The 22456-nt window shown below is 73.6% G+C and overlaps 1 protein-coding gene across 10 annotated transcripts in view; it reads right to left on the bottom strand.

The window, feature by feature from the left end:
* Window positions 1–2031: 2031 nt before the first annotated feature.
* Window positions 2032–22456, bottom strand: part of MINK1 (misshapen like kinase 1) — a 63469-nt gene continuing 43044 nt past the window's right edge. For 6 of the 10 annotated variants that reach the window (XM_084616636.1, XM_084616639.1, XM_084616638.1 and 3 more), the window contains 19 exons: window positions 17023–17229; window positions 16507–16686; window positions 16139–16375; window positions 15939–16027; window positions 14782–14928; window positions 14523–14635; window positions 14062–14150; window positions 11562–11722; window positions 11114–11237; window positions 9712–9849; window positions 9504–9612; window positions 8142–8309; window positions 7826–7969; window positions 7159–7293; window positions 6227–6327; window positions 5378–5527; window positions 5058–5217; window positions 4326–4465; window positions 2032–3611 (listed from right to left, as the gene is read on the bottom strand). In XM_084616636.1, the coding sequence (XP_084472762.1) occupies window positions 3528–3611; window positions 4326–4465; window positions 5058–5217; window positions 5378–5527; window positions 6227–6327; window positions 7159–7293; window positions 7826–7969; window positions 8142–8309; window positions 9504–9612; window positions 9712–9849; window positions 11114–11237; window positions 11562–11722; window positions 14062–14150; window positions 14523–14635; window positions 14782–14928; window positions 15939–16027; window positions 16139–16375; window positions 16507–16686; window positions 17023–17229 (2676 nt within the window). In that variant the 3' untranslated portion in view covers window positions 2032–3527. The remainder of the gene's footprint in view (window positions 3612–4325; window positions 4466–5057; window positions 5218–5377; window positions 5528–6226; window positions 6328–7158; window positions 7294–7825; window positions 7970–8141; window positions 8310–9503; window positions 9613–9711; window positions 9850–11113; window positions 11238–11561; window positions 11723–14061; window positions 14151–14522; window positions 14636–14781; window positions 14929–15938; window positions 16028–16138; window positions 16376–16506; window positions 16687–17022; window positions 17230–22456) is intronic. The other 4 variants (XM_084616642.1, XM_084616644.1, XM_084616645.1 and 1 more) reach the window with 3 other exon arrangements.

Raw genomic sequence — 22456 nt, 5'->3', positions numbered from 1 at the left:
ACAGCCCGGGATCAGTCACCCCTTCGCCGCCGCGCCGTGCAGCTAATTGAGCTCCTGGAGTCTCTCACTCGAAGGCAGGGTTTTGAATCCTTCTCGCGGCTCTTCTCTGACCCCTCTCCGATGTACTCGCCCCCCGGCGGGTCGCCTCTCTGCCCGACGCGAGACTCCCGCTGACGCAGGCCAGGGTCGCATTCGCCCCTTTGCTCACAGCGTCGCGCCGGGAGCTCACGTTCCGCTGATTACCCACCACGCGCCCCCCAAATCTGCTTCAGAGCCGCTGCGCCCCCGGAGAGACTCCCCCGGCCCCTGTGTAGGGCTGACGCGCTTCGTTCCTTGTTGTGTACGTTGACATTCAAACCACAGTATGGAGCTGTGACCCACATCGCTCTGAACCGGGGACACGGCCTCTTCCTCATTTCCCACAATTTTGGGGTCACCTGCAATCTTTATTGGGGTGTTCTTATGTTTCTTATGTTTCACAGCTCCCTGAGCCCAGGACACCACCGGAAAGCGAGCTGCTCGATGACGATTCCGCGTTGCCAGGTACAGTCGAGACCCATCAGTTACCAGGTTTTAGTTCGTTTAACACAGGCCCTGTTCCAATCAAACCGTTCGGCGGTGCCGAGCCAAAGGCCTCACCGGAGTCCTCATCTACTACGTCAACACTGTCACCCCCCCGCTTCTGTTCTCGTCAAAAAAAAGAGATCAGATGGCTTGACAGGTTCTGTTTGCCACAATCCCATGTCAGTTTGCATTAATTACCTTGCCTTGCTTTATTAATCGAGTCCTGTATCAAGCTGCTCCACTATCCTGCCCACGATCGATGTCCGGCTGACAGGCCTCGAAATACTCAGGTCAGCCCGTTTGCCCTTTTTAAACACTGGCACAGCGTTGGGTTTCTTCCAGTCCCCTGGAACTTGCCCAGTGCTCCAAGAGTTACTGAAAATCAACACGAATGCTTCAGTGAGCTGCTCGGCCCGCTCTTTTAAAACTCTTGGTGGCAAGTCATCCAGTGGCTACCTTGAGCGAGACAAGGTGGGGGAGGGAATGTATTTTATTCGTGGGAGAGACGAGCTTTCGCGCCCCACCGAGCCCTTCTGCAGGCTGGGAGAGGGACTCAGCTAAACGCACATTTCAAGGGACCATTTGAGGCGAAGTAGCCTGTTACCACCCCTCCAGTTATGGGGGCTGGGGGGCATTGGGATGTTCTGAGGGTCACAGATCCAGAGGAACCGGGGAGCTGAAATTCATCACTGTGCCAGACACCCAAAACCAGGGACTGAGACAGGCTGGATGGATGGTTCAGTACAGCAGTTCCCCGCCCCCGCCATGACTGGTGGGGTGTTAACGGCCACTTCACCGCGAATGCTCCCTTGACATGTGTGTGAACTCCTTGTCAGGCTTCGGTTTGTCCCCGATACAGTGACCACGCGCGTTCTTAACGCCGCCGGCTGCCCAGTTCTCCTTCTGGCCTTTAGCTTTCCTCATCAGTGTCCTACAGTCGGGTTTACATTCGGCCATGGTCGTCCATTCGACGCTGCTCTTGCTGCCGGGCTGGCTTCTCAGCATCTTTCCTGGTGGCTTTTGAGATTTTCTTAAACAATCCCACTTCTCACCGACACGGTTCTGCCAAAATTCTCTGTGGCACCGGCCGGAGTCTGCGGGTGCCTGGTCTGGAGGTCACTACGCCTTCGGCAGAAGAACAGGAAGGCGGCACGGGGGTGATAAGGACCCTCGGAATGAGGACGAGAGTTTACTCGGGGTCCTGACATTGTTGCAACACCCACTGGGATAGTGGGGATTGGCCCCGTGAACTCCACTTCCTCAGTGTGCCCTGGCTCTCCCCCCGGGCCCTGCCCCACCTACCCTGCCCCAGCTGCCCGAGACGAACCGGATCAAGCCACAGCCAGGGGCTGCTGCCAACTCTCCTGCTGGTCAGTGCCAACCGCCTCCTGCCGGCACCTCCCGGGGGTGGGGCTGCCCGCTGCCTGCCCCCCGCGGGGTAAATAACTCCGGACCAGGCGGGGAAAGTCATAGAATTTGGTTTTTTATTAACAGATGAAATTTCAAGGCCACGGCGCGGGGTGGGATGGGGGGGGCTTGATAGATGCAAGCAACGTACAGAGGAAACTGAATACTGGGGGGGTCCCATGAACTCCATAACCCCCCCCACACTCCATATGGCTCTTGGGGGGCCCCCAGGCAGGACCCCTCAACTGCAGGCAGCGTCAGAGGGGCAGGGAGGGGAATCAGCATGCTGGCTCTGTGCCCCCCAGTTTAACCCTTGCATTGCTGCTGCAGCCTGGCTCCCATGGGGCTGGAAGGGAACTGGTGCCCCCTAGAGGGGACAGGTTCCTGCCCCATTTCCCGCCCCCTGAGCCAGCCAGTCCCTGCCCTAGGACCAGCTCTCCTGGGTCAGTTAGAGAATAACCCCAAATCTGCCCCGGGGGGTGTTCCCGGCCCCCCATGAGATGCAGTCGGGGCTTTAAAGTGCTTTGTTAATGAATCATTCTTACAAAATAAAAATAATTAAAGCAAAATATACACAGAGCCCGGAGGGGCCATTCCGCCTCCCCCCATGTCCCCCGGTACATTCGCCCCCCAGACGCCTGCGGCGGGTCGCCCCCGTCTGCCCGGCCCAGGACCTGCAGGGGGAGGAGTTCTGGGGGTGCACAAGGCAGTCTGGGGGCTGCTTTGGGGGTTCCCTACCACCACCGCGGCTCCGACCCAGGTGGCGGGAAAGGCCCCGTCCCCCCTCTAAGCAAAGTGAAATTGGCACAAAGCGCTGGGTCTGCGCCCCCCGGCCGCTCTGAGTCCCCTCCACAGGGCCGTGGCAGGTGCAGCGCCCCACAGCGACAGCACTGGGTCCCCCCAGCCTGGGCCTGCGGCCACCCCCCTCCTTGTGTTTCATCGGGGGGGTTGCCCGTCACCCCACACACGCCTGGGACCCCTCGCCCGGCGCTGAGATGCGCCCACCTCTGGGGTGGGGCGGCGGGTGACCCGGGGACCCCTCGCCCGGCGCTGAGATGTGCCCACCTCTGGGGCGGGGTGGCGGGTGACCCGGGGACCCCTCGCCCGGCGCTGAGATGCGCCCACCTCTGGGGCGGGGTGGCGGGTGACCCGGGGACCCCTCGCCCGGCGCTGAGATGCGCCCACCTCTGGGGCGGAGCGGCGGGTAACCCGGGGACCCCTCGCCCGGCGCCGAGATTTCGGCCCGGCTATGAACAAAGCAGGTCCCCATGAGTCGGAGGAGGGGGCGGGCGAGCGAAGCGGAGGGCAGTCAGTCTGTCAGTCGGGGGGGACACACACTGTCACCATGGAGATGCCCCCCCCCCGAAGCAGCATCAGACATGGGTGGGGGGGAAGGCGATCAAGGCATCAGTTCTGCTGATTGGTCGGTCCTGATCCTCGCTGGCTGTGGGGGCGGAGTCTCCGGCATAGGGATCCAGTGTCTGAGGGGGCCCCGCCCCTTCCCTCCAGAGGCGGGGCCAGTGCTGGGGCGGAGCCAGCACCAGGGGCGGGGCCTTTTACCAGTTCATGATACAGTTTCTGTTGAGTGTCATGAAGTAAACCTGGCTGCTGCCCCCGGAGCGGACGGAGGCGAAGAAAACCTGAGGGGGAGCAGAGCAGGAGTAAGTCTGGCAGGCGCCCACCTCCGGGGCGGGGCGGCGGGTGACCCGGGGACCCCTCGCCCGGCACCGAGACGTGCCCACCTCCGGGGCGGGGCGGCGGGTGACCCGGGGACCCCTCGCCCGGCGCCAAGATGCAGCCACCTCCGGGGTGGGGCGGCGGGTTTCACGGGGACCCCCCGCCCGGCACCGAGACGCGCCCACCTCTGGGGCGGGGTGGCGGGTTTCACAGGGACCCCTCGCCCGGCGCCGAGATGCGCCCACCTCTGGGGCGGGGCGGCAGGTGACCCGGGGACCCCTCGCCCGGCGCCGAGACGCGCCCACCTCTGGGGCGGGGCGGCGGGTGACCCAGGGACCCCTCGCCCGGCGCTGAGATGCGGCCACCTCTGGGGCGGGGCGGCGGGTGACCCGGGGACCCCTCACCCGGTGCTGAGATGCGGCCACCTCCGGGGCGGGGCGGCGGGTTTCATGGGGACCCCCCGCCCGGCACCGAGACGCGCCCACCTCTGGGGCGGGGCGGCTGCTGACCCGGGGACCCCTCACCCGGCGCTGAGATGCGGCCACCTCCGGGGCGGGGCACAGCAGCTGTCTAACACCCTTGCTGCGGGGACACTGGGGACAGAACTAGCTCTGGGGAGACCCCCCTGCTGAGCTCCCTGCCCCACTCCCTGCCGCCCGGCGCCCCCTAGGGCCCACCTTGTCGTTGCGCTCGCACAGGAACTTGAGGCGCTGGGCCCGCTTGTGCATGAAAACCCCGTCCAGGTGCCCCGTCTCCACGGAGCGGATCTCGATGGCCTTCTCGCCCCAGCCCATGATCTGGTTGGAGCAGATGTACGCTGGGGGGGGGTTAGAGAGTCAGGGGGGGACCCTTCCTCACTGGACCCAGGACTCCTGACTCCCAGCCCCCCCCCCGCTCTCACCCACCAGCCCCCGCTCCCCTCCCAAAGCTGGGGAGAGAACCCAGGAGTCCTGACTCCCAGCCCCCCCCGCTCTCACCCACCAGCCCCCGCTCCCCTCCCAAAGCTGGGGAGAGAACCCAGGAGTCCTGACTCCCAGCCCCCCCGCTCTCACCCACCAGCCCCCGCTCCCCTCCCAAAGCTGGGGAGAGAACCCAGGAGTCCTGGCTCCCAGCCCCCCCCCCCCCCCCCGCTCTCACCCACCAGCCCCCACTCCCCTCCCAGAGCTGGGGAGAGAACCCAGGAGTCCTGACTCTCAGCCCCCACTCCCCTCCCAGAGCTGGGGAGAGAACCCAGGAGTCCTGACTCCCAGCCCCCCCTGCTCTCACCCACCAGCCCCCGCTCCTCTCCCAAAGCTGGGGAGAGAACCCAGGAGTCCTGACTCCCAGCCCCCCCGCTCTCACCCACCAGCCCCCACTCCCCTCCCAGAGCTGGGGAGAGAACCCGGGAGGACCCAGGCGTCCGGGCTCACCCACGGAGGTGGGCATCTCCCCCCACTGCAGCACCACGTCCTTGATGATGCGCCCGTAGGTGTTGACGTAGACGCCCTCGTCCTCGTAGCAGAGCAGCATCTCCATGCCCTCCGTGTTGGGCAGGAAGATGATGGCGTGGGGCGTGATGTGGGTCTGGATCTGCCGGCACAGGGCAAAGGTCAGGGGGCAAAGGGCACCCACCCGCCCCATGGCCTGACCCCCCCAGTGCTGTGTGGGTGCGTGCACGCCCAAGGCCACCCCAGCGCCCACTTGCGTGGGCATCCCCCCGTGCCCCGCCCCCATCGCCCCGCCCCCTCACGTGCACGGGGATGTAGATGTCGTAGTTGTTTCCTGAGTCCACGTCAATGGCGTGAAACCCGGCGCAAGACCCGTAGATGACCTTTAACCTCTGACCCTCCTCCACCGTCAACTCCACCAGTAGCGGCCGGTGCGGCAGGTCTGCGAAGGACTGAAACGGGGGGGTGGGAGTCAGTGTGCGGGGTCAGCCCCCCGCTCTAACCACTGCACCCCACTGCCCTCCCCGAGCCAGGGAGAGAACCCAGGTGTCCTGACTCCTAGCCCCCCCTGCTCTCACCAACCAGCCCCTGCTCCCCTCCCAGAGCCGGGGAGAGAACCCAGGTGTCCTGACTCCCAGCTACCACACTCCCCTCCCAGAGCCGGGGAGAGAACCCAGGAGTCCTGGCTCCCAGCCCCCCTGCTCTCACCAACCAGCCCCTGCTCCCCTCCCAGAGCCGGGGAGAGAACCCAGGTGTCCTGACTCCCAGCTCCCACACTCCCCTCCCAGAGCCGGGGAGAGAACCCAGGAGTCCTGGCTCCTAGCCCCCCCTGCTCTCACCAACCAGCCCCCGCTCCCCTCCCAGAGCCGGGGAGAGAACCCAGGTGTCCTGACTCCCAGCTCCCACACTCCCCTCCCAGAGCCGGGGAGAGAACACAGGTGTCCTGACTCCCAGCCCCCACTGCCCTCCCAGAGCCGGGGAGAGAACCCAGGAGTCCTGGCTCCTAGCCCCCCCTGCTCTCACCAACCAGCCCCCGCTCCCCTCCCAGAGCCGGGGAGAGAACCCAGGTGTCCTGACTCCCAGCTCCCACACTCCCCTCCCAGAGCCGGGGAGAGAACCCAGGAGTCCTGGCTCCCAGCCCCCCTTGATACCTTGAAGGCCATGAACTTGTGGTAGGGTTTGGGGGCCCAGGCGTAGACCTCCACCGAGTTCTTCAGGGCGATCACCAGGAACTTGATGCGCTCGTACTTCACTGCCGAGAGAGCCGGGCCCCGGTCACTCCCCAGCCAGGGTGCCGCGCCATGGGGCAGGGGGAGCGGAGATCTGGGGGCCAGTGTGGGGGCGGGGCTGTGCCTCGGGAGGGAGGAGACCAGCAGAGCTGGGGGGTGATCTCTTACCCGCGCAGTAACGGGGTCTGGCTGGGCCACGGGGGGAGGGTGGGGTATGGCTGTGCCGTGGGGGGCTCCCTTACCCCCGCGCTACTGGGGGGTGGCACCTACAGGCGCAGACTCTAAGATCACGTCGGTAGAAACGCAAAGAATGAAAATCACCGTCGGCCGGCGTACGGCGGGAACCCTCATTTCCGTCCGTCTGATCTTCGTGCCCCCCACTTTCCCGGCGGCAGGCGGGCTGGGGCGCTACGCGGCTGTCTGCTGCGAGCCGTTAGCGCCGTGGGGTGTGATTGGTCAGAGAATCACCTTCCCACGTTCGGATTGGGCGGACGGACTGCCGTGAAGGGGTAGCTCAGACCATTACTCGCTGAATTAGGGGCAGACAGGAAGGAAGTGGGGCTTGGGAAATAGGGGCAGACAGGAAGTAGGACTGAAGCTCGCTGGAAGATCCCCCCAATAACCATCCGACTGTTCGCACCTTCGGAGTTCGGGTGTTGATGCGAGAAGGACCAGGGAAGTGGGAGGGTGAAGGAAGAAGCCCTGTAACAGCCAGGGGGCAGGGAGGGGGCGTGGCCAGGCCGCAGGGGGCGGGGTCTCGTGCCCACGCGGTAGCGGGGTGGCCGTGGGGCGGGGCAGGGCCGGGGTCTGGTGCCCGTGCGGCACTGGGGTGGCCGTGGGGCAGGGGCTCTTACCCACGCGGTAGTGGACGCAGCCCTCCATGTCGCCCACCGTGGTCCAGCCCTGCTTCTTCTCCACCTCGGGGTCGTTGTGCAGGATCTTGTTGCGAAGCCAGGACAGGTAATAGACCCGCAGCTTGTTCCTCTTCCCTGGGCGAGACGGGCGCTGAGCCGGGGAGAGCTGGCCATGGGGCGCCGGGGGGCCCTTACCCGAGAGGGTGGTCAGCAGGTGGAGGCCCGTGGGGGTCACGGGGGCCGTGGGGGGCGCCGTGGGGGGCCGGGGGGCCCTTACCCGAGAGGGTGGTCAGCAGGTGGAGGCCTGTGGGGGTCACAGGGGCCGCGGGGCATATGGGGGTCACAGGGCCCGCGGGGGGGCCGCGGGGGGCGCCGTGGGGGGCCGGGGACCCTACTCGAGATGGTGGTGAACAGATGGAGGCCCGTGGGGGTCACAGGGGCCGCGGGGGATATGGGGGTCACAGGGCCCGTGGGGGTCACAGGGCCCGCGGGGGGGCCGCGGGGGGCGCCGTGGGGGGCCGGGGACCCTACCCGAGATGGTGGTGAACAGATGGAGGCCCGTGGGGGTCACAGGGGCCGCGGGGGATATGGGGGTCACAGGGCCCGTGGGGGTCACAGGGGCCGCGGGGGGGCCGCGGGGGGCCCCGCGGGGGGCCGGGGACCCTACCCGAGATGGTGGTCAGCAGGTTGAGCCCCTCCAGCACGGCCATCTGCTGGAAGCGCCGGCGGCTGATCAGGCCGTACACCTTCCCCTGCCCGCTGCGGTCCAGCAGCAGCAGCCCGTTCTCCGTCCCCACCAGCAGGTTCACCCCTAGGCACGGGGGGGGCAGCGTGAGACCCGCCCGCCCCACGGCGAGCCCTCCTCCTCCCCGCCCGCCCCACAGCGAGCCCTCCTCCCTGGGACCACCCCCTCCTCCCTGCTGGCCCCAGAGCAACGCCCTCCACCCCGTCCCCACGGCGACCCCCAGGCCCCCCCCGCTCACCCCACAGGGCGGCGCACAGGATCTCCGAGTTGAAGCGCTTCTTGTACTTGCGGATCTCGGGGGTGTCGCTGTGGGGCCGCGTGTTCGTGGGGTTCACGTTCACCACCGAGCCCTTCCGCACCTCCAGCTGCAGCTGCTCCAGCTGCCTGGGGTCCGCCCCCACCAGCGCTGGGGGGAGAGGGGGGTCAGCGGCCGGGCTGCCCCCGCCAAGCCTTGCCGCAGCCCGGAGCCCGCCGCTGAGCCCTCTCCCCGCAGCCGGCGCCCCCCCGCAGCCCCCCAGTGCCCCCCGCTCACCCGTGATGGGGGTGGTGTCCCCGCTGCCCGGCACCCCCCCAGTGCCCCCCAGTGCCCCCCGCCGCCCGCTCACCCGTGATGGGGGTGGTGTCCCCGCTGCCCGGCACCCCCCCAGTGCCCCCCAGTGCCCCCCGCCGCCCGCTCACCCGTGATGGGGGTGGTGTCCCCGCTGCCCGGCACCCCCCCAGTGCCCCCCGCCGCCCGCTCACCGGTGATGGGGGTGGTGTCCCCGCTGCCCGGCACCCCCCCAGTGCCCCCCAGTGCCCCCCGCCGCCCACTCACCGGTGATGGGGATGGTGTCCCCGCTGCCCGGCACCTCCCCAGTGCCCCCCGCAGCCCGCTCACCAGTGATGGGGATGGTGTCCCCGCTGCCCGGCACCCCCCCAGTGCCCCCCGCCGCCCGCTCACCGGTGATGGGGGTGGTGTCCCCGCTGCCCGGCACCCCCCCAGTGCCCCCCAGTGCCCCCCGCCGCCCACTCACCGGTGATGGGGATGGTGTCCCCGCTGCCCGGCACCTCCCCAGTGCCCCCCGCAGCCCGCTCACCAGTGATGGGGATGGTGTCCCCGCTGCCCGGCACCTCCCCAGTGCCCCCCGCCGCCCGCTCACCGGTGATGGGGATGGTGTCCCCGCTGCCCGGCACCTCCCCAGTGCCCCCCGCCGCCCACTCACCGGTGATGGGGATGGTGTCCCCGCTGCCCGGCACCTCCCCAGTGCCCCCCGCAGCCCGCTCACCGGTGATGGGGATGGTGTCCCCGCTGCCCGGCGCCCCCCCAGTGCCCCCCGCCGCCCGCTCACCAGTGATGGGGGTGGTGTCCCCGCTGCCCGGCACCCCCCCGCAGCCCCCCAGTGCCCCCCGCCGTCCGCTCACCGGTGATGGGGATGGTGTCCCCGCTGCCCGGCACCCCCCCAGTGCCCCCCAGTGCCCCCCGCCGCCCGCTCACCGGTGATGGGGATGGTGTCCCCGCTGCCCGGCACCTCCCCAGTGCCCCCCGCAGCCCGCTCACCCGTGATGGGGGTGGTGTCCCCGCTGCCCGGCACCCCCCCAGTGCCCCCCGCAGCCCGCTCACCAGTGATGGGGATGGTGTCCCCGCTGCCCGTGGTCTGGTAGATGCCCAGGTCCACAAACATGGTGAAGGAGCTTTTGCCAGGGGCCTTGACCAGCCCCCGCGACTGGTACTGGGGGGGGAAGGACAAGGTGAGACATGGCCCCCCCTCCAGCTCCCCCTCCCCCACCTGCCCCCTGCCCCTCCCCCAGCAGCCCGCGCGGGGGCTCACGTCGCTGGCGCTGTCCTTGGCGGGGGAGCCGCCCTGGCCCTTGGGCTCGGTGGGCGAGTGACCGGGCTGGACCACGTCCGGCAGGTTGGTGTAGCCGTTGCTGTCGGCGTGCAGCAGGCTCCGCTCCTCCTCGGGGGTCTGCGGAGGCACGGGGGGGTCAGCGGGGGACACGGGGGGGGTCCCCGTCCCTGGGGTCAGCCCCCCGGGCCACGGCCCCCCCTTCCCAACCCCCCCAGGGCACAGTGCTCCGTCCCAGCCCCCAGGGCACGGCCCCCTTCCCCCCCAGGGCACAGCGCTACGTCCCAGCCCCCGGGGCATGGCCCCCATCCCCCCCGGGCACGGCCTCCCCGGGGCACAGCGCTCCGTCCCAGCCCCCAGGGCACGGCCCCCTTCCCCCCCGGGGCATGGCCCCCCCAGGGCACAGCGCTCCGTCCCAGCCCCCGGGGCAGGGCCCCCATCCCCCCCGGGCACAGCCCCCCGGGGCACAGCGCTCCGTCCCAGCCCCCAGGGCACGGCCCCCTTCCCCCCCAGGGCATGGCCCCCCCAGGGCACAGCGCTACGTCCCAGCCCCCAGGGCACGGCCCCCATCCCCCCCGGGCACGGCCCCCCCGGGGCACAGCGCTCCGTCCCAGCCCCCAGGGCACGGCCCCCTTCCCCCCCGGGGCATGGCCCCCCCAGGGCACAGCGCTCCGTCCCAGCCCCCGGGGCATGGCCCCCATCCCCCCCGGGCACAGCCTCCCCGGGGCACAGCGCTCCGTCCCAGCCCCCGGGGCATGGCCCCCATCCCCCCCGGGCACGGCCCCCCCGGGGCACAGCGCTACGTCCCAGCCCCCGGGGCACAGCCCCCCGGGGCACAGCGCTCCGTCCCAGCCCCCAGGGCATGGCCCCCATCCCCCCCGGGCACGGCCCCCCCGGGGCACAGCGCTCCGTCCCAGCCCCCAGGGCACGGCCCCCTTCCCCCCCGGGGCATGGCCCCCCCAGGGCACAGCGCTCCGTCCCAGCCCCCGGGGCATGGCCCCCATCTCCCCCGGGCACAGCCTCCCCGGGGCACAGCGCTCCGTCCCAGCCCCCGGGGCATGGCCCCCATCCCCCCCGGGCACGGCCCCCCCGGGGCACAGCGCTACGTCCCAGCCCCCGGGGCACAGCCCCCCGGGGCACAGCGCTCCGTCCCAGCCCCCAGGGCATGGCCCCCATCCCCCCCGGGCACGGCCCCCCCGGGGCACAGCGCTACGTCCCAGCCCCCGGGGCACAGCCCCGGGCACAGCGCCCCCGTCCCATCCCCCCCGGGGCACAGCGCTCCGTCCCAGCCCCCGGGGCACGGCCCCCATCCCCCCCGGGCACGGCCCCCGTCCCTTCCCCCCCGGGCACGGCCCCCGTCCCTTGCCCCCCGGGCACGGCTCACCCGCTGCACCAGCATGGTGCCGTCCCCGCCGTAGGAGCCGCTCTCCGACCCGCTGCCCGACGGCTCCTCCACCTCGTGAACCACCATGGTGCTGACGCTGTCGGTGTCCCCGTCCCTGCTCGGCCTGGGGGGGGCAGGGGTGAGGGGCCAGATCCCTCCTGCCCCCGGGCCCCCCGCCCCTGCACCGTCCCCAACCTCCCCTGTCCTCTACACTGTCCCCCCACCTTCCCTTCCCGTCCCCCGTCCCCCCACTGCTCTCCTTCCCGTCCCCCCACCTCCCGTCCCCTACACTGTCCCCCCACTGCTCCCCTTCCCATCCCCGTCCCCTACACTGTCCCCCCACTGCTCCCCTTCCCATCCCCGTCCCCTACACTGTCCCCCCACTGCTCCCCTTCCCATCCCCTACCTCCCCCCCTTCCCCCCACCTCCCTGGCAACCCATGCCCTACCTGGTCCCGCTGGGCTCACCCCCCCCATCCTGGGGCTCCCCCTCGGCCTCGTCGTCCTCCTCCTCGCTGCTGTCCGGCTCGTCACTGGAGGAGGAGTAGTCCATGGCCTTCTTGGGGGGCTTGGGGGGCTCCTCGGGCCGCTCCTTCAGCAGCACGAAATTCTGGGGGGCCGGGCGGGGGGTTAGTGCCACGCTCCCCACACCTGGCTAACAGCCACACCGCACACAAGCAGCCAGCAGGGTGGGGAGCTCCTGAACCGGGGCATGGCCCCCCAAACGCCAGGGGAAGGAATGGGGGATGGGGGTTTGAGCAGGGGGGGCTGAAAGGCAGGACACCTGGGTTCTCTCCCCAGCTCTGGGAGGGCAGTGGGGTCTGGGGGGTTAGAGCAGGGTGTTTGGGAGCCAGGACTCCTGGGTTCTCTCCTGGCTCCGGGAGCGGAGTGAGGCCTCGGAGTTAGAGCAGGGGGGGCTGAGAGCCAGGACTCCTGGGTTCTCTCCCCGGCTCCGGGAGGGGAGTGAGGCCTGGGAGTTAGAGCAGGGGGGGCTGGGAGCCAGGACTCCTGGGTTCTCTCCTGGCTCCGGGAGAGCAGTGGGGGCTGGGAGCCAGGACTCCTGGGTTCTCTCCCCAGCTCTGGGAGGGCAATGGGGGCTGGGAGCCAGGACTCCTGGGTTCTCTCCCTGGCTCTGGGAGGGCAGTGGGGGCTGGGAGCCAGGACTCCTGGGTTCTCTCCCTGGCTCTGGGAGGGCAGTGGGGGCTGGGAGCCAGGACTCCTGGGTTCTCTCCCCGGCGCTGGGAGGGCAGTGGGGGCTGGGAGCCAGGACTCCTGGGTTCTCTCCCGGCTCCAGGAGGGGAGTGAGGCCTGGGAGTTAGAGCAGGGGGCGCTGAGAGCCAGGACTCCTGGGTTCTCTCCCCGGCTCTGGGAAGGCAGTGGGAGCTGGGAGCCAGGACTCCTGAGTTCTCTCCCCGGCTCTGGGAGGGCAGTGGGGGCTGGGAGCCAGGACTCCTGGGTTCTCTCCCCGGCTCTGGGAAGGCAGTGGGGGTTGGGAGCCAGAACGCCTGGGTTCTCTCCCCGGCTCTGGGAGGGCAGTGGGGGCTGGGAGCCAGGACTCCTGGGTTCTCTCCCCGGCTCTGGGAGGGCAGTGGGGGCTGGGAGCCAGGACGCCTGGGTTCTCTCCCCGGCGCTGGGAGGGCAGTGGGGGCTGGGAGCCAGGACGCCTGGGTTCTCTCCCCGGCGCTGGGAGGGCAGTGGGGGCTGGGAGCCAGGATGCCTGGGTTCTCTCCCCGGCTCTGGGAGGGCAGTGGGGGCTGGGGGCCAGGACTCCTGGGTTCTCTCCCCGGCGCTGGGAGGGCAGTGGGGGCTGGGAGCCAGGACGCCTGGGTTCTCTCCCCGGCGCTGGGAGGGCAGTGGGGGCTGGGAGCCAGGACGCCTGGGTTCTCTCCCCGGCGCTGGGAGGGCAGTGGGGGCTGGGGGCCAGGACTCCTGGGTTCTCTCCCCGGCGCTGGGAGGGCAGTGGGGGCTGGGGGCCAGGACTCCTGGGTTCTCTCCCCGGCTCTGGGAGGGCAGTGGGGGCTGGGGGCCAGGACTCCTGGGTTCTCTCCCCGGCGCTGGGAGGGCAGTGGGGGCTGGGAGCCAGGACGCCTGGGTTCTCTCCCCGGCGCTGGGAGGGCAGTGGGGGCTGGGAGCCAGGACGCCTGGGTTCTCTCCCCGGCGCTGGGAGGGCAGTGGGGGCTGGGAGCCAGGATGCCTGGGTTCTCTCCCCGGCTCTGGGAGGGCAGTGGGGGCTGGGGGCCAGGACTCCTGGGTTCTCTCCCCGGCGCTGGGAGGGCAGTGGGGGCTGGGAGCCAGGACTCCTGGGTTCTCTCCCCGGCGCTGGGAGGGCAGTGGGGGCTGGGAGCCAGGATGCCTGGGTTCTCTCCCCGGCTCTGGGAGGGCAGTGGGGGCTGGGAGCCAGGACTCCTGGGTTCTCTCCCCGGCGCTGGGAGGGCAGTGGGGGCTGGGAGCCAGGACGCCTGGGTTCTCTCCCCGGCGCTGAGGGGCGAAGCACAGAGCAGCAGACAGGACAGGCCGGGCCGGGCCCAGACACACGGACGCACTAACCTCGCCGATGGCACGTTTATAGCTCTGTAGTGGCGCGGGGGGAGCAGAGGGAAGAAGGGCGCAGACGTTAACGCGTGAGAGCGAGACCCCCCGGCATCCCCACCTCACACACACCACGCAGCCAGCGGCTGGGAGCCAGGACGCCTGGGTTCTCTCCCTGGCTCCGGGAGGGGAGTGGGGGCTGGGAGCCAGGACTCCTGGGTTCTCTCCCCAGGTCACAGGATTGAAATCCTCCTCCCGGATGGCCTGGCCACCCCAATTCCAATGCCCAGGGCCCTGCAGCCCCCCAGAACCGTCGGCACGCCCATGGTTCCAGCTCTACCAACGGGCGACCGCCCCAAACACTGTCCCACAGGGTGCCCCACATCCACCCCCCATGCCTCCCCCCACCCCGACACTCACCGCGGGCCGGCCAGGGCGCGAGCGGTGATCCTCCGCCTTGGGCTTGCTCACCAGGGGCAGGATGGGGGAGCTCTCCCTCTTGGATGCAGCTGGGGTGGGGGAGAGAGGGTCAGATCTGGGGGGCAGCAGGGGATGGGGGAGAGGGGCCCTGTGGGGCTGGGATTGCAGGGATGGGGGGGCATGACATTTCGGGAACAGACCCCCCACCCGCCCAAGCCCTGCCCCACACCCCTTGGTGCCCCCACGCCCCTACCCCCACCCCCTGTGCCCCATGTCTTGCCCCACACCCCTTGGTGCCCCCAAGCCCCTATCCCCACCACCTGTGCTCCCATGTCTTGCCCCACACCCCCTGGTGCCCCCACGTCTTGCCCCACACCCCCTGTGCCCCCATGCCCGTACCCCAACCCCCTGTGCCCCACGTCTTGCCCCACACCCCCTGGCGCCCCCCGGCCGGTCCCTACCCCCAATGCGGTTGCGCTCCAGGGAGCCGGCTTGGGGCAGGTTGGCGCTGCCCGCCTGCAGCAGGCTGTCGGCTCGCTCCCAGCCGGGGTCGCTGCGCCGCAGGTCCGGGTTGCTGCACGGCATGATGGGAAGGCAGAGCAGGAAGCGTCAGGTGGAGCCCGCACCCCCCACCCCGCGTCCCGGCCGGAGCCGGCCCGTCACCACCGGAGCAGCACCGTGTCCCAAGCAGCATCACCACCGCCGGCCACGCTCCATTACCTACTGGTGCTCGGCATGGGGGCCGGGGCCCGGCGCGGCCCCCCCCTGGGCGGCTGGGGAGGGGGCAGCGGTGCCGGGGGGTCCTCGGGCAGTACCCTCTCCAGCCGGCTGTGCATGTGGATGTGCCAGGCGGACTTGCTACGGGGTCTGTGGAGCGGAGATGAGGGTCACTGGTGCCTGGAGGGCAGCTGGAGGCAGGGGGTCCCCGGGTCACCAGCCGCCCCGCCCCAGAGGTGGCTGCATCTCAGCGGGGGGTGAGGGGTCCCCGGGTCACCAGCCGCCCCGCCCCAGAGGTGGCTGCACCTTGGCTCCAGCCCCTAGGACCAGCCAAAGTAGGAGCAGCTGCCCTGGGAGGCACATCTAGGAGTCCCTGCCCCCCACAGCTCCCGAATGAACTGACAAGAGATGGGAGGGGAAACTGAGGCAGAGCGCGGCAGCGTGACTTGCTGAAGGTGACCAGAAGGTCACTGACAGAGTAGGGAATAGAACCCAGGTGTCCTGGCCACTAGAGTCTGTCAAGGAGAAGCCTGAGGGAAGAGGGGGATGGTGGGGTACTGGGGGGACCCCAAGGGATGGGGGAATTGGACTAGGTACCTGAGTGCGCTGGGCATGGGCTCCAAGGCATTAAGAGGACTGGGGCCCTGGCAGGGCCAGGCCCGAGTGATATGGACGGCAGGGTGAGAGGGGGACCGGGCTCGGGGCCAAAGTGATATAGGGGTCAGGGAGACTGTGGGGGCTGGGCTTGGGGCCCGAGTGGCCGGTCAGGGCCTGAGGGGGTCAGCGTGATGGGGCGCAGGGCTTGGGGCCCAAGGGGGCAGCGTGACCGGGGGGGCCGGGCTCGGGGCCCAATGGGGCAGGGGATGGGGGGCCGGGCCCAGGGTGATGGGGGGCCAGGCTCGGGGCCCGAGGGGGCAGGGTGAAGGGGGGGGACTGGGCTCGGGGCCCGAGGGGGCAGGGTGATGGGGGGGGCCAGGCTCGGGGCCCGAGGGGGCAGGGTGGCCGGGCCCAGGGTGATGGGGGGCCGGGTTCGGGGCCCGAGGGATGGGGGGCCGGGCTCAGGGCCCGAGGGGGCAGGGGGGCCGGGCGACGGGGGGGGGGACGGGCTCGGGGCCCGAGGCGGCCGGGCGACGGGGGGCCTGGGAGGGTGGCGGCCTTACCTGGCTCTGACGGCGTGGCCCTGCCGGGAGCCGCCCCCGGCCCCGCTGGCGTTGAGCGTGGTGGCGATGGACGACGTTCGCTGGGGCACCTGGCGGGGGGAGGGAGCAGAGCGGTGAGGGGGCGTCGGCCCCAGGAATCCCGCCTCCCCTCCCCCGCAATCCAGGCCTGCCCCTCACCCCAGCCTCTGGGCGCCCCTTACCTTGGGCGGGGCCTCGGGCTCGGTGCGGCCCCAGGGCCCCCGCGGGGCGGCGGGGCCGGGCGTCTCCGAGGTGGGGTCCGAGTTCTGGCGGGCCATGGCGGCGCGGGCCGGCGTGGGCGCGGCGGGGCCCTGCACGGGGAAGGCCGCCACGTTCTTGGTGGGCTGCTCCTGCAGGGACTGGGAGCGCGGCACCGGGGCGGCGTAGGGCTTCAGCGGCACCCGGTGCGCGAGGTGGCTCTGTGGGGAGGGCAGCCATCACCGCCGGGCCCTGGGGGCAGCCCACGGCACCTAGAAACCCACCCGCAGGGACCGAAGCCCAGAGCCCGGCTCCGAGGGGAGGGACCGGCTCACACCGACAGGCCCCCTACCTTGTGCTGCCCCTCCTGCGGCTCGACGGGGCGCTGCATGGGCGGGGTCTGGGCCGCGGGGCTGGAGCCCAGGGACACGGGCTCCGAGTGCGTCTGCAGGGCCGGGTCGGACGCGGTGCCGCCCAGCTTGGCCTGCGCCGCCGGCGAGTTCTGCTTGTTCAGCCGCGACCGCTCCTCCACCTGTGGGGGGAGAGCATGGCAGGGAACCCCGGAGTCCTGGCTCCCAGCCCTCCCCGCTCTAACCGCTAGCCCCCACTCCCCTCCCACAGCCGGGCAGGGAACCCCGGAGTCCTGGCTCCCAGCCCTCCCCGCTCTAACCGCTAGCCCCCACCCCGCTCCCAGAGCCTGGGAGGGAACCCCGGAGTCCTGGCTCCCAGCCCTCCCCGCTCTCACCCACCTGCCCCCGCCCCGTCTGTACCCACGACTGGCTGGCTCTGGGTCTCGCCGCCCTGGCAGGGTCTGGCACAGGCCCACCTGCTTCCTAGCCTGTGTCCGGGTCCCCCCGCCCCCCCGCACCTCCCGGGCCCAGGCGGGCTTGTCGGCGGCGTGGGCGCTGCGGCTGTAGTGGTAGAGGGGCTTCTTCTCGCTCGCCGGCGCCCCCTGCGGCGGCTTCTGGAGCTGCTGCTGCTGCTGCAGGGACTTCAGGTAGGCATGCTCCTGCTGCAGCTGCCTCTGGAGCCGCTCCGACTGCCGCTGCTCCTCCAGCTGCTTCCGCTTGTACTCCTGGGGGGCGGCAGGGTCAGGGGAGGTGGAAGGGGGCCCCGGCGGCCTGACACGCGCACGCCCGCAGGCAGGGGGGCCCCGGCAGCCTGACACGCGCACGCCCGCAGGCAGGGGGGCCCCGGCGGCCTGACACGCGCACGCCCGCAGGCAGGGGGCCCCGGCGGCCTGACACGCGCACGCCCGCAGGCAGGGGGGCCCCGGCGGCCTGACACGCGCACGCCCGCAGGCAGGGGGGCCCCGGCGGCCTGACACGCGCACGCCCGCAGGCAGGGGGCCCCGGCGGCCTGACACGCGCACGCCCGCAGGCAGGGGGGCCCCAGCAGCCTGACACGCGCACGCCCGCAGGCAGGGGGGCCCCGGCGTCCTCACACGCGCACGCCCGCAGGCAGGGGGGCCCCGGCGGCCTGACACGCGCGCACGCCCGCAGGCAGGGGGGCCCCGGCGGCCTGACACGCGCACGCCCGCAGGCAGGGGGCCCCGGCGGCCTGACACGCGCACGCCCGCAGGCAGGGGGGCCCCGGCGGCCTGACACGCGCACGCCCGCAGGCAGGGGGACCCCGGCGGCCTGACACGCGCACGCCCGCAGGCAGGGGGCCCCGGCGGCCTGACACGCGCACGCCCGCAGGCAGGGGGACCCCGGCGGCCTGACACGCGCACGCCCGCAGGCAGGGGGACCCCGGCGGCCTGACACGCGCACGCCCGCAGGCAGGGGGACCCGGCGTCCTCACACGCGCACGCCCGCAGGCAGGGGGCCCCGGCGGCCTGACACGCGCACGCCCGCAGGCAGGGGGCCCCGGCGGCCTGACACGCGCACGCCCGCAGGCAGGGGGGACCCGGCGGCCTGACACGCGCACGCCCGCAGGCAGGGGGGCCCCGGCGGCCTGACACGCACACGCCCGCAGGCAGGGGGGCCCCGGCAGCCTGACACGCGCGCACGCCCGCAGGCAGGGGGGCCCCGGCGGCCTGACACGCGCACGCCCGCAGGCAGGGGGACCCCGGCAGCCTGACACGCGCACGCCCGCAGGCAGGGGGACCCGGCGGCCTGACACGCGCACGCCCGCAGGCAGGGGGCCCCGGCGGCCTGACACGCGCACGCCCGCAGGCAGGGGGACCCGGCGGCCTGACACGCGCACGCCCGCAGGCAGGGGGCCCCGGCGGCCTGACACGCGCACGCCCGCAGGCAGGGGGGACCCGGCAGCCTGACACGCGCACGCCCGCAGGCAGGGGGGCCCCGGCGGCCTGACACGCGCACGCCCGCAGGCAGGGGGACCCCGGCAGCCTGACACGCGCGCGCCCGCAGGCAGGGGGGCCCCGGCGGCCTGACACGCGCACGCCCGCAGGCAGGGGGACCCGGCGGCCTGACACGCGCACGCCCGCAGGCAGGGGGCCCCGGCGGCCTGACACGCGCACGCCCGCAGGCAGGGGGACCCCGGCAGCCTGACACGCGCACGCCCGCAGGCAGGGGGACCCCGGCAGCCTGACACGCGCACGCCCGCAGGCAGGGGGGCCCCGGCGGCCTGACACGCGCACGCCCGCAGGCAGGGGGACCCCGGCGGCCTGACACGCGCACGCCCGCAGGCAGGGGGACCCCGGCAGCCTGACACGCGCACGCCCGCAGGCAGGGGGCCCCGGCGGCCTGACACGCGCACGCCCGCAGGCAGGGGGGCCCCGGCGGCCTGACACGCGCACGCCCGCAGGCAGGGGGCCCCGGCGGCCTGACACGCGCACGCCCGCAGGCAGGGGGCCCCGGCGGCCTGACACGCGCGCGCCCGCAGGCAGGGGGCCCCGGCGGCCTGACACGCGCGCGCCCGCAGGCAGGGGGCCCCGGCGGCCTGACACGCGCACGCCCGCAGGCAGGGGGCCCCGGCGGCCTGACACGCGCACGCCCGCAGGCAGGGGGGCCCCGGCGGCCCTACACGCGCACGCCCGCAGGCAGGGGGGCCCCGGCAGCCTGACACGCGCACGCCCGCAGGCAGGGGGGCCCCGGCGGCCTGACACGCGCACGCCCGCAGGCAGGGGGCCCCGGCGGCCTGACACGCGCACGCCCGCAGGCAGGGGGCCCCGGCGGCCTGACACGCGCACGCCCGCAGGCAGGGGGGCCCCGGCAGCCTGACACGCGCACGCCCGCAGGCAGGGGGGCCCCGGCGGCCTGACACGCGCACGCCCGCAGGCAGGGGGCCCCGGCGGCCTGACACGCGCACGCCCGCAGGCAGGGGGCCCCGGCGGCCTGACACGCGCACGCCCGCAGGCAGGGGGACCCCGGCAGCCTGACACGCGCACGCCCGCAGGCAGGGGGCCCCGGCGGCCTGACACGCGCACGCCCGCAGGCAGGGGGGCCCCGGCGGCCTGACACGCGCACGCCCGCAGGCAGGGGGCCCCGGCGGCCTGACACGCGCACGCCCGCAGGCAGGGGGCCCCGGCGGCCTGACACGCGCGCGCCCGCAGGCAGGGGGCCCCGGCGGCCTGACACGCGCGCGCCCGCAGGCAGGGGGCCCCGGCGGCCTGACACGCGCACGCCCGCAGGCAGGGGGGCCCCGGCGGCCTGACACGCGCACGCCCGCAGGCAGGGGGGCCCCGGCAGCCTGACACGCGCACGCCCGCAGGCAGGGGGGCCCCGGCGGCCTGACACGCGCGCGCCCGCAGGCAGGGGGACCCGGCGGCCTGACACGCGCACGCCCGCAGGCAGGGGGGACCCGGCAGCCTGACACGCGCACGCCCGCAGGCAGGGGGGCCCCGGCGGCCTGACACGCGCGCGCCCGCAGGCAGGGGGACCCGGCGGCCTGACACGCGCACGCCCGCAGGCAGGGGGGCCCCGGCAGCCTGACACGCGCGCGCCCGCAGGCAGGGGGACCCCGGCGGCCTGACACGCGCGCGCCCGCAGGCAGGGGGACCCCGGCAGCCTGACACGCGCGCGCCCGCAGGCAGGGGGACCCCGGCGGCCTGACACGCGCGCGCCCGCAGGCAGGGGGGACCCGGCGGCCTGACACGCGCGCGCCCGCAGGCAGGGGGGCCCCGGCAGCCTGACACGCGCGCGCCCGCAGGCAGGGGGACCCCGGCAGCCTGAGACGCGCGCGCCCGCAGGCAGGGGGGCCCCGGCGGCCTGACACGCGCACGCCCGCAGGCAGGGGGGCCCCGGCAGCCTGACACGCGCGCGCCCGCAGGCAGGGGGACCCGGCGGCCTGACACGCGCACGCCCGCAGGCAGGGGGGCCCCGGCAGCCTGACACGCGCACGCCCGCAGGCAGGGGGACCCCGGCAGCCTGACACGCGCACGCCCGCAGGCAGGGGGACCCCGGCAGCCTGACACGCGCACGCCCGCAGGCAGGGGGGCCCCGGCGGCCTGACACGCGCACGCCCGCAGGCAGGGGGGCCCCGGCGGCCTGACACGCGCACGCCCGCAGGCAGGGGGACCCCGGCGGCCTGACACGCGCACGCCCGCAGGCAGGGGGGCCCCGGCGGCCTGACACGCGCACGCCCGCAGGCAGGGGGGCCCCGGCGGCCTGACACGCGCACGCCCGCAGGCAGGGGGGACCCGGCGTCCTCACACGCGCACGCCCGCAGGCAGGGGGGACCCGGCGGCCTGACACGCGCGCGCCCGCAGGCAGGGGGGCCCCGGCAGCCTGACACGCGCGCGCCCGCAGGCAGGGGGACCCGGCGGCCTGACACGCGCACGCCCGCAGGCAGGGGGACCCGGCGGCCTGACACGCGAACGCCCGCAGGCAGGGGGACCCCGGCAGCCTGACACGCGCGCGCCCGCAGGCAGGGGGACCCCGGCGGCCTGACACGCGCGCGCCCGCAGGCAGGGGGGCCCCGGCGGCCTGACACGCGCGCGCCCGCAGGCAGGGGGGCCCCGGCAGCCTGACACGCGCACGCCCGCAGGCAGGGGGACCCGGCGGCCTGACACGCGCACGCCCGCAGGCAGGGGGGCCCCGGCAGCCTGACACGCGCACGCCCGCAGGCAGGGGGACCCGGCGGCCTGACACGCGCACGCCCGCAGGCAGGGGGACCCGGCGGCCTGACACGCGCGCGCCCGCAGGCAGGGGGACCCGGCGGCCTGACACGCGCACGCCCGCAGGCAGGGGGACCCCGGCAGCCTGACACGCGCACGCCCGCAGGCAGGGGGCCCCGGCGTCCTCACACGCGCACGCCCGCAGGCAGGGGGCCCCCGGCAGCCTGACACGCGCACGCCCGCAGGCAGGGGGCCCCGGCGTCCTCACACGCGCACGCCCGCAGGCAGGGGGACCCGGCGGCCTGACACGCGCACGCCCGCAGGCAGGGGGACCCGGCGGCCTGACACGCGCACGCCCGCAGGCAGGGGGACCCCGGCAGCCTGACACGCGCGCGCCCGCAGGCAGGGGGACCCGGCGGCCTGACACGCGCACGCCCGCAGGCAGGGGGACCCCGGCGGCCTGACACGCGCACGCCCGCAGGCAGGGGGCCCCCGGCAGCCTGACACGCGCGCGCGCCCGCAGGCAGGGGGGCCCCGGCGTCCTCACACGCGCACGCCCGCAGGCAGGGGGCCCCCGGCACCCTGACACGCGCGCGCGCCCGCAGGCAGGGGGACCCGGCGGCCTGACACGCGCACGCCCGCAGGCAGGGGGACCCCGGCAGCCTGACACGCGCGCGCCCGCAGGCAGGGGGACCCCGGCGGCCTGACACGCGCACGCCCGCAGGCAGGGGGACCCGGCGGCCTGACACGCGCACGCCCGCAGGCAGGGGGACCCCGGCGGCCTGACACGCGCACGCCCGCAGGCAGGGGGCCCCCGGCGGCCTGACACGCGCGCGCGCCCGCAGGCAGGGGGGCCCCGGCGTCCTCACACGCGCACGCCCGCAGGCAGGGGGACCCGGCGGCCTGACACGCGCGCGCCCGCAGGCAGGGGGGCCCCGGCAGCCTGACACGCGCGCGCCCGCAGGCAGGGGGGCCCCGGCAGCCTGACACGCGCGCGCCCGCAGGCAGGGGGGCCCCGGCAGCCTGACACGCGCGCGCCCGCAGGCAGGGGGACCCGGCGGCCTGACACGCGCACGCCCGCAGGCAGGGGGACCCGGCGGCCTGACACGCGCACGCCCGCAGGCAGGGGGACCCCGGCAGCCTGACACGCGCGCGCCCGCAGGCAGGGGGGCCCCGGCAGCCTGACACGCGCGCGCCCGCAGGCAGGGGGGACCCGGCAGCCTGACACGCGCGCGCCCGCAGGCAGGGGGACTCCGGCAGCCTGACACACGCACGCCCG

The sequence above is a fragment of the Lepidochelys olivacea genome, assembly GCF_965140295.1.
Source record: "Lepidochelys olivacea isolate rLepOli2 genome assembly, chromosome: 28".
NCBI lineage: Eukaryota > Metazoa > Chordata > Testudines > Cheloniidae > Lepidochelys > Lepidochelys olivacea.
The sequence above is the reverse complement of the archived record's forward strand: the minus strand, read 5'-3'. Positions and strand labels throughout refer to the sequence as shown.